General features: G+C 44.9%; 1 protein-coding gene across 4 annotated transcripts in view; it reads left to right on the top strand.

Annotated features, from left to right (window-relative positions):
- LOC309394574 (polycystin family receptor for egg jelly-like) overlaps positions 1 to 9,347 on the top strand; it is a 34,194-nt gene extending 24,847 nt beyond the window's left edge. For all 4 annotated transcript variants that reach the window (XM_081957934.1, XM_081957937.1, XM_081957935.1 and 1 more), the window contains one exon: positions 1,557 to 9,347. In XM_081957934.1, coding sequence (XP_081814060.1) covers positions 1,557 to 9,179 — 7,623 coding nt within the window. In that variant the 3' untranslated portion in view covers positions 9,180 to 9,347. The remainder of the gene's footprint in view (positions 1 to 1,556) is intronic.
- Positions 9,348 to 11,114: the final 1,767 nt, after the last annotated feature.

Here is an 11,114-nt window from a genome sequence, read left to right as displayed (position 1 = left end):
GGTCCCGCAAATCTTTGGCTATTCCTCGGACCACGTCTGATTTATTCATATAGAAACAGCAGTCTTCTCCCACACAGCCCACCTTTCTCAGCAGTTAAGAGGTCTATGGTACACCGGTTTTGTAAAACCACTGCTGCCAAGGAGTCTATTTGATCTTGGACCTCAACCAAGGTGCCAGCAATTTGGTTTAGGCTTTCTTGGAATTCCTCTGACACCTATCTAAACTGTATGATGGAGTGTGTTATTCCATCCACACTTGTTCCAACTGCTGTCACTATTCCCAGGATTGCTAACAGTGGGATTAAGAGCAGCATCCTTTTCTGAACATGTCCCATTAGAGGAAAAGGAAGAGCCTGTTCCCCGCTTACCACATCCATTTTGTGGAGGAGGTGTATCAGGGTACATGTTCCAGTCCAGCTGAAAGGTAAGCATAGATATGCATCTTTCCCACATAAGAAGACGACTCCAGTTTCTCCTACACACACACACACACCTATGTTCATGGAGAAGACATGGGCTCGGAGGTTCCTTTCATTAGTCCAGACCTGTAAGGTTCCTGCCAGGAACATACCAGTTAGGGGTTGTAATGGAGCTTCTTGGTTAGGGTCCTCTTGCTTATCCATGAGGACTGGACCTTCAAAGAGATAGTGGAAACTGGTGTTTCCAGGGGGAAAATGAACACAAAATCCTGTGGTGTATTGAACCGAGAGCCAAATGGGGAATTGGGGTGGCTGAAATGGCCTTGGGCATCTTCCAGTAGCCAATTCCCCTCCCAACGGTTAAAACGGTTAAATCCCCTCAGCCCACAGCAGCACACAATGAGCCTCCTAAAGGCTATTCATGGCCCTTTTTTTTGAAAAGAACGGACCCATGTTTGTGAAAAATGGGCCATTTTTTGCTTGTTTGTGACACCCCCTGGCCCTCAGGAGCACTCTACAAGCCTCCTAAAGGCTATTCATGCCCTTTTTTAAAAAATCAAATGCGCCCATTTTCACAAAAAACCGACCGTTTTTGGGAGGTCTGCAGAGTGCAAAAAAAAATTTTTTTTTAATTTGCTCCTTCAAAATCTTGGTGCGCCTTATACTCTGAAAAATATGGTAGTTCTCGACAATACTTCATTTAGGGACCAAAGTTACAACGGCACTGAAAGCTCACTTCACAAACGCCTCACCTAACAACAGAAATTTTGGGTCCAGTTGTGGTCGCAAATTGAGGACATAAAGACAAAACTCAAGCCAAGCACTAAAAGCTTGGTTATTCCCCCCCCCCTTTCTTAATGAAGGAAAGCCAGCAGGATGCTTTAAACATTCAGGAATTTTACAAGATCTTTCATAATGGCCTTGAATTCCAGTTGCTCGGGGCAACCGCTCGGGGGTTCTAGAATCCAAACAATCCATGAGCTTGGCTTGAGCTGGATGCTGGCAAGCTGCTCTTCCTGAGTGCTCAACCCGCCCGCCCCCCAAATGCATTGTCCAGAGCTCCTGGTTGTTCTGCTGGGGTACCTTGGCCAGTGTACAAAAGCCACACCGCCTCATATTTGGCCTCCCCCTTTGCAGGTGACCTGCTCAAATGCCCAGCAACGTGTCTACCAGAAGCACGATACTGAATTGAGCCTCTCCTGCATCTGGGATGGACTGGTTGACCTGAAGTATTCTAAGATGCCTGAAGGGACACCAGAGATCGAGAGAGGAGTACCAGATACCCAACTTCTTCTTCCTCCTCCTCCTCCTCCTCACTGCCAGTGGTACCAAGACACCATCTTGGTCATGCAAACCAATGACTGGTCAGGCCAGTTTGCGTTGAGCAAAGGCCTGGATGGAGAAAGGCCCTACCCACCCTGGGCCCTGACTCGGATTGTAATGCAATGTGTGTCAGCCCTGTGCGGTCAACCTCTCTGCACTCACCACAACTTTAGCGTTGACATTTCCAGGCAAGATGTCCACCTTTTCCTCCTGTCACCACAGAGCCTTCCTATTTGGGAATGGCAGCCTGTGACAGTAGGCTGGTGCGCCCGCCTCAAGAGTTCCCCCTGGAGCTACCGCTTGATGAGTGAAGGGGGAAGCCCTGCAGGCCGTCTCGTTCCCAGTAACCAACACAGCGAACCCTTTGCCTCCACACAAGGCCTTCCGCAACCGTTGCCCCGTGTCTGCGAAGCCTATTATCACTACCACGTCGCCGTGCGTTATCCCCAGCGTGGATCCTATACCGTTTTGCTGCACCTAGAGAACGGGCCTCCCCTCAGCCTCAGCCTGAACATCGATGTGCAGCCTGCTCTTCTCCATGTCTTCAGTGCTTCTTCTGCCCTGCTTAGTCGAACCCAGAAGCCTCTCACCCTCTCCTGGAGTCTCCAGCCTCTGAGCTCCAGCATAACGGCCTATATACTGGAGGACTTGCACGGAAGGGAGGAATGGTCTTTCTCCTACAAATACAATCCTTTCAGTCTGCAAAGCCATTTCTGCGCTCCGCCCATCTCGCAAGCTTCGGGGAAGAAGGTGATCTCCAGAATCTACTTCCGTACCAGTAAAACATTCTCTGAGAAGCTGAGCGGAGGCTTCAATTTCTCTAACAACACCTTGATTTTCCAAGGAAGCAGTGCTGCTGGACCGATTTCCATCAGGCTGAACCCACAGAAAATCAAAGTAGGGACGTACTTTTTTAGCCAGGAATCTGGGCTCTCGTATTCTACCCTAGAAGGCAGTGGGCCTTCCAGTCTCCACCACCTCTTTTTCCAACAAGTGGCCCTTTCTACCCTGATATCTATTGAATTTGTGAAGACGCAGTGGTTCAAGTTCAGCATTCACTTATATCTGAACCGAAAGGAGGGTCTCTTCAAATCCTTGGCTGAAAAGGAGATGGAAGTCCATGTTTTCAGTGGACAGTCTCCCGATAAAAACTTGGTCTATGTTGTGTGGTTTATTCCTGTGCCACATCCCTACTTGCAGTGCGACTGGGCTTTCCATCTGCAACTTTTTCATTCCAGGCAGGAGCACATCCTTTGGAGTAAGACATACACGTATAGGGACCGTGTTAAAAATGCCGTTCGTTTTCTTCCGCATTCTGTCTTCTCCTTCAGACCCACACAGTATGTGGGCTTTGTAGCAGAAGTGAATTGCAGGCAAAACGGACTCGTACGAGCGGTTTTAACAGCCGCCCTGGGGACTTACGCTTCCAAGGTGATGGAGCCAGTTGTGCCCTGCCAGAAAAGTTATTGCCGTAAACTGACCGTTGTCATCCATAAACCCAACCCTTCGGAACCTGTGTGGCGTTATAAGAGAGAGAAAGACGTCACTTTGCAAGCAACAGCCGAAGTGAAATGCAGAACTCGTCCAGGTCTTGATTTTCTTTGGAAAATATACACACTCAGCACCGCATGGTCAATTCCAGATTGGCCAAACTCTCTCACGCTCCCCAAAGGGATGAACCCAAGGGGTATCGTGTTGCACATACCTGAAAATGCCCTGCCTTATGGCTTCTATCATGTTAATTTGACCATGAGCGTGCATCTACCTGCAGAAAACATAACATTCGTTCAGTCTGATTCGGTTTACCTCCAAATTCTAGGAAGTGGGTTAAGGGCAGTTATGGCTGGAGGCCTCTTCCGCACGGTTGGCATTTCTGATTGGTGGTCTTTGGATGGGTCCTTATCTTCAGATCCGGATTCTATGGAGCCTCGGGAAGGAATTCTGTTTCACTGGTTCTGCAGCAAACGAGAATCAGACTATTCTGTGATGAAGTTGGGTTTAGGTCAGAAATGCCACCCGAGGCAACGTGATCTGTACTGGACCCACTCGAAAGAGCCGGTGCAAGTTGTTGAACCGAAGACTCTTCAGGAAAACACGACGTATTACTTTAAGCTGGTCGTTGTCAAGCGAAACCAATCTGCCCCCGCGTTTCAAGCCATTCAGGTCCTTCCTGGTCCCAAGCCTGTCCTGCGTATCCTCTGTTTGGAAAACTGCGAGAAAGGCATCAAAGCCACTGAAAGATTTACTTTGTATGGAAAGTGTCTGAACTGTGAAAAAGCCCACTTGGTTTACTTCTGGAGCCTCCTTTCAGCAGATGCCAAGGAAGTATATTTCGACTGGGCTTCCAAAACGACCACTGGGAGAACCACTCCGTATTTGCATATAAATTCTTTGGCCTTTAGCTTCATGAATGGCCAGTTGTATATCCTTAAACTGAAAGTGAGTATGCAGGGAGTCCAGTTGGCTGTGTGTAGCTACTCTTTTTATGTCCACATGCCCCCTCAGATTGGAAAATGTTTCATCGAACCAAGGGAAGGCATTGCGCTGATGACCAAATTTACCCTCCAGTGCTCTGGATTTGATGACAAGAAGGGACCTCTTCTCTACAGAGTCATTGCCCGTTCTGATCTAGCCCAAATAGCTAACGTATCATCTCTGCAAAATAACACACTTGGGACTATTGTTTATCTTGGTCATCAGCGGAACCCCCCGCCCTCATTTCTTCCCAGCGGTGTACCCTCTGAAAAATATGCTCTGAACATACTTATTCAAGTTTACGACACCGATGATGCTTTTTCTCAAATCAGTTTGCAGGCAACGGTATACGACTCAAGGACCAGCAAGCCAACAGATCTGGTTCTCAATGAACTGTATCACCTAGTTCGACAGCTCAATACCTCCGCCTCTGCCTTCCTTGACACTGAAGATTACTTTCATGCGGGATTCGTTATCTATATGGTGGCTTCCGAATTAAATAACCTTGAGCCGTCACCCAGTTTTTACCATTCTAAAACTGAACTACGAGAAATGTTACTTAACGAAACTGCATGGATTCCCATCACCGAAACAGGGATACTAAACCAAATCATCTCCAGCATTTGTCAAATAACGCAGAATGCAAACGAAGTCAGTAGGAAGTCCCAGCTGACCGCAGTCCGAATCCTCCAAAAGGCCAGCGAAGCTCTGAAAAGGCACAGAGATGTTGATCTGGGCTCTCAAGAAGCTGAAGTCCTTGCTGGGGGCATTTTTACTGGGCTGACTAACGTGTTAAGAGCTTCCCTCTTGAACTCCAAGAATGGGGCTGCGAACACCATCAGGGAAATCATTTCAATGTCAGAGTTTTTGGCAGATATAGTCTTACAAGGCAAAGTCCCTGGGGAAGACCACGTTAACATGGAAGCCAAAGGCTGGTCCATCCGTTTATGGAAAGTGGAAAAGCAGGAAGTTTCCAGGGCTCTCTCCGAGAGAAGTTCTCATAAGAATTGCTTTTATCCCAAAGTGAAGTTGGAAAGCCAGGCGGAGTTGCCAGCAGATGTGCTGATTTCTGTGGTTCATTATGTATTTGAAGAGAATCCTTTCCCTTGGCTGAGGAAGGCAGGAGATAATCACACGTTCGTGATGGGGTTCAAAGTGGCTGGGGCCAAAGCAAATGGTGACGTCATTGGGGTCACCCCTAAAGTGGCCGAAGTGATCATGGATAGAATAGTTAAGGATCCCGTCGCATTTAATCTGACGATAGGGCTGGATAAAAAGCGGGTGGCCACAGCTGGTGGATTTAGCATAGAAGTCAACAGAAACTCACCAGACATATATGTCCAGATTTTGTGCCACAGGAACATCACTTTCAATGTCTCCATCTACTTGGGACTCAATTTTAGCTCCCCCCCAATTGTGTCTTACATTGCTTTCTCTGACAAGCCTTCTACTCTGCAGAAAAGTGGGGTCAATGTCAAATGTGCAGTTAAGGCTCCGTACATCCTTTGCCTTCCACAGGCATTGCTTTGGTCTGAACCAGCAACTAAACGGAACATTTCAGTGGTCCTAAGATCTCCCCCCCTGGTCAGAAAGCAGACCACCAAGATCGTTCGCATTGTGGTTTTTACCGCAAGCTGCCGAGACCTAGGTCACCTTCCAAACTTTGAACCATCGTCCGAAGGGACCTGCCGCCTCGGCCCTCAGACCACGTTGTCCAAACTTCACTGTGTCTGCGGACCGAACCCCAGAATGGTTCAGCAGCAATGGACAAAGCCTTCAAAGCCTGAAGTCAGATTTGTTGGTGACACGTTTGTGATTTACCCCAATCCTTTGGACCTCAAGAAAATACTCTCAGCAAATTTTGACACAAACCCAGTGACGATTTTGACTGTGTTTTTCATTTTTGCTGGCTACATCTTCTGTTCGTCCTGGGCCATCATTAGAGATAAAGATGACTTGAGAAGAAAGAACAAAATCTTTGTCTTGCCGGATAATGATCCTTATCACAGAATGCATTATCTGGTTACCATCTATACCGGAAGTCGCTTGGGATCCGGAACCACGGCCGATGTTTTTCTTGAATTGATTGGGAAAGATGGTTACAGTGATGTCCATCGTATGAAGCACCCCAAATTCTCAACCCAGTATCGTGGCGCTGTTGATACTTTTCTTTTCGCTACAAGATACGACATAGGGGATATTTATTGCATTCACATCTGGCACAACAACGGTGGTTCTTCCCCCAACTGGTACTTAAGCAGAGTCAAAGTATTTAATTTGGATACCCAACGATCATGGCTGTTTATATGTAGGAAGTGGCTAGGCCTTGGCAAGGCGGATGGCAAAATAGAAAGATACATATTTTCTTCAAATCTAAAAACAAGGTTGGAGAAAATGGATTTCTTTCAGATACACCTGGCTAGAGACTTAGAAGATAATCATCTCTGGCTTTCCATATTTTCTCAAGTGGTCACCGGTACTTTCAACAGGCTACAGAGAGTCTCCTGTTGCCTGGCTATAATGCTTTCAACTTTGCTCCTGAACATCATGTTCTTCAGTGGTCAGGAAGAAGAAGAAATTATTCCATTAAAATTCCGGATTGTGAGATCCATGTACATTGGAGCATTCAGTGCTCTGTGTTGCGTTCCTCTACAGCTGACTATGACCGTCCTATTTAGATATTCCCAGGAAAAGCCTTCCGATGACAAGGACGATATGGTGCCTGACTATAGTCCCTCATCTTCGGAAACAAGTGAGGAAGATGAAGAAAGCTCCTCCTCGTCCAGTACTGATGAAGAAGACGAGGGCAAAGCAGGTGAGGCAACCGCTGGCTCAGAAAAGGAGGCCCCTAAAATTAGTGCAAGAAAAAGGATAATTATGCTGATCAAGGTGTTTACTCGGAAGCCACAGTTCGCCTGGTGGTGGAGATACATCGCGTGGGCCATTGTTTTTTTCATGTCTATCGTCTCTTCCGTGTTCATCATCTTATATGGCTTCAGCTACGGCTATAGCACCTCCACAGAATGGTTCATAGCATCCATGACGTCATTTTTTGAGAGCGTCTTCCTGCTGCAAACCCTAAAGATGGCCCTCATCTCAGGAGTCAGCACCATTAGTCTCAAGTACTGCAAGCACATCTCCTGGATATCGGCAGAGCAATACCAGAAGATGAAGCTGCTCCGGGTGAATATAGATCCTAAGGATGTCAGAAAGATTCACCATGAACTTGTCAGGATTAGGCAGAGCAAAGAATACGAGCCCTTGGAAGAGGACGAAGTCGTCATCTTAAGGAAAAAAGTACGGGCCCAACACCTGGCATTTGTTTTCGTAAAGGACATCATTTGCCATCTTATCTTTGCCTCCTGCGTTCTAACCGTGGCTTACTCCACTGTACCCACCGTTTCCTTTTACCACAACAAAGTGATCCACACTAAATTTAATCGTGGTCTGTCCAACGTAACAAAACTTGAGGACATTTACACTTGGATGAGTGACACTTTTGTACCATTGATACATAACGATTATCAACCCACCTACCTTTCAGATTCATGGTCGAAAATTCTTGGTTTGCCCAGAATGAGACAGGTCCGAGGCCTACATCTTGAAAGGCCTTGTTTTCCTTCAGGCCATTTTGCAAACAATTACATAATCGGCCAAAGATCCTGTCACTATGACTTCGCTGAGGATCCAGAAGATCAAAAGCACTACCTCGGGTCATGGACCAAGCCGGTCGACATAATCGTCTCTAGTCACATTGCCAATTTTCAAGGATTCACGTATCAATCCGATATTGATCAATGGGAATATAAGTCTTACGGTGTGGTAAATTCCTATGGCCCGGGCGGATACTCGTTTTATTTTTTCCCAGGAGAACAACGGCCAAACACGACAATAAGATTGGAAAGTTTGCAAAGCAATAATTGGCTTGATAAACGGACCCGAGCTCTGATTTTTGAGCTGACAACATTTACTGTGGACGTAGATCTGTACTGCAGCATCACAGTCATTTTTGAGTTTACCAACTTTGGCATCGTTAGTTCAACTTTGTCAGTCCATTCATATAAGCTCTCTAAATTCCAGTATGAAAGCACCTCCCGGTTGGTGACTTATGGAGTCATGATTTACATTCTTGTCTTCTACTTAGCGGATGAATTTCACATGTTACGTCAAGAAAGGATAGGTTATCTCCAAACGGCGACCAATTTAAATAATTTCGCCATCAAGAATATCTGTATGTTTTTTATATTACTCATCGCCCTGAAATTCAAGATGGCATTCACCTTGCTGGATTTTTATCTGCTCAATCCAGAAGAATTTGTCCCCTTCCACGTTGTTTCTCAAATTGATCAGCTCTACAGGATGGTGGCGAGTATTTTAGGTTTTCTCCTGGTGCTGAAACCCTACCGATATTTCAGGTTCTTGTACAAGGTGCGCCTTGCGGAGCAAACCATGTCAGCCGCCTTCCCTGTGTTTCTTCATTTGACAGCCCTCGCCGTGCTGTTGTTTTGCACATTCATGATCTTTAGCTACCTCCTATTTGGTCAGTATGAGTGGTCCTTCAGTTCCTGGGATCGCTCTCTGCAGGCTGTTGTTTCCTGTTGCTTTTCAGGATTTAAGCAGATGGATGTTGCATCGAGGTGGTGGCTCACCATATTTTTCCATGCGTCGATCCTATTTACAGTGAGGTTCGTCTTCGTCAATTTATGGAGGGGCCTGTTAATATCAACTTACACATCGATGAAACAGACCGTTTACGAGCAACATTCAGATGAAGCCGAAGCCATAAACTTTTTGTATTTGAAGTTGCGAGGCCTATGGCGTAATCTAACCCGCCAGCCAGATACTGGAGACGATTACGCCAATGTTACAATATTTGGTAAATCGGTAGTTACGGATAGAGAGAAACCGGGGCTGAAATACAGTAAAATAGAAGGCAAGAAAATGGTTTTCCTTACCGTTTGAAAAAGGCTTCCGTAAAAATCAGGTACAGTTTTACTGCTTCTGTCCCAAACTGAGCTCCACAGAGTTTTCAGTCTCCTCTTGCAACTATCTTCATATTCGATTAAATTTTGACTCTGCCCAAATTCTTATTTTTTCCTGTAACAACAAGCAGCCCATTACTTCGTATGCCTTGCCATTTTAAAAAGAATCTGTTTTGTTCTACATTCCAGTTATTATTCTAATAAATAATCTATTTAAACCATGTGCTTTTTCAAGTGAGTTTTTTTGGAAGGCATTAGTAAGACGAGACAATTCTGTCATTGCAACAGATTCTATTTGCGCTGCATTTGCAATCGGGTTGAACAAACAAAATTAAGTAACAAACAGAAGCAAGTCAGCGCAATACAACTGATAATGTGTGGCCACTTTTCCAGTTTTTAGACTGGTGTTTCTAAAATCATTACTGGGCATTTTGTGTGGTTGTAAAAGTTCTGATGCAGTTGTAATAAAAATGTCAGCTCTGGAAGTTGTGCAATCAAAATGTCGGACCCAAAGAAAATAATCAAGGCTCATGGCAGCATTTATTCATTGAACAGTATGTAGTAGAGAACCTCCTTCCAGAGAATAGGCTTAAGATACAGAAGGATCTTGACAGACTTGAACATTGGGCGCTATCTAGCAAAATGAAATTCAAAGGTGAAAAAAGTAAGGTTCTATATTTAGGCAAGAAAAACAAAATGCACAGGTACAGTATAGGTGGCACCTTGCTCAATAGTAGTGAGAGGGATCTTGGAGTCCTAGTGGACAACCATTTAAATATAAGCCAGCCGTGTGCAGCAGCTGCCAAAAAAGCCAGCACAGTTCTAGGCTGCATAAACAGAGGGATAGAATCAAGATCACATGAAGTGTTAATGCCACTTTATAATGCCTTGGTAAGGCCACACTTGGAATCCTGCATTCAGTTTTGGTTGCCATGATGTAGAAAAGATGTGGAGACTCTAGAAAGAGTGCAGAGAAGAGCAAAAAAGAGGATTAAGGGACTGGAGGCTAAAACATATGAGGAACGGTTGCAGGAACTGGATATGTCTAGTTTAATGAAAAGAAGGGCTAGGGGAGACATGATAGCAGTGTTCCAATGTCTCAGAGGTTGCCACAAAGAAGAGGGAGTCAAACTATTCTCCAAAGCACCTGAGGGCAGGACAAGAAGCAATGGGTGGAAACTAATCAAGGAGAGAAGCAACTTAGAACTAAGGAGGAATTTCCTGACAGTCAGAACAATTAATCAATGGAACAACTTTTACAATACAATAATACAATACAATAGTAGAGTTGGAAGGGACCTTGGAGGTCTTCTAGTCCAACCCCCTGCTCCAGAAGTTGTAAATGCTCCAACACTGGAAGTTTTTAAGAAGAGATTAGATAACCATTTGTCTGAAGTAGTGCAGGGTTTCCTGCCTAAGCAGTGGGTTGGAGTAGAAGACCTCCAGTGTCCCTTCCAACTCTGTTATTCTATTCTGTTCTGTTCTATTCTTCTATTAATGGGGGGAATTATTATAGAGAATAGGGTGCATCATATGTATATATTTTGGAAAGGAGGAGAAGAAGATACAGTCCTACATCTGGATAGGTAATAGATGATGTAAGCATAGGTATTCATAATTAGCAAACCTCAAGTTACTTCTATTGTTACGGTGCTATCCTAAAAATATATAGTTTTAATAAAAACAAATATATTTACATTGCCACAGAAATTTTGATGCAACTTTCTGAGAACCAGACATTTGAAGGTTGCCTTTTTTAATGTGCCAATTCCTATACATTCTATCTTTTCATTTTGCTGACATGCTCCTACTCTTTGAATAATTTCTTTTGCTCACCAAATTTACACCCACAATCTTCGAAAAATACCCATCAAATGCTACCAGTGGATATGAGGATATTATAGCATGACAACAT

The sequence above is a fragment of the Natrix helvetica genome (assembly GCF_964273705.1).
Source record: "Natrix helvetica genome assembly, chromosome: 6".
In the NCBI taxonomy this organism is placed as follows: domain Eukaryota; kingdom Metazoa; phylum Chordata; class Lepidosauria; order Squamata; family Natricidae; genus Natrix; species Natrix helvetica.
This window is presented reverse-complemented; position numbering and strand designations above follow the sequence as displayed.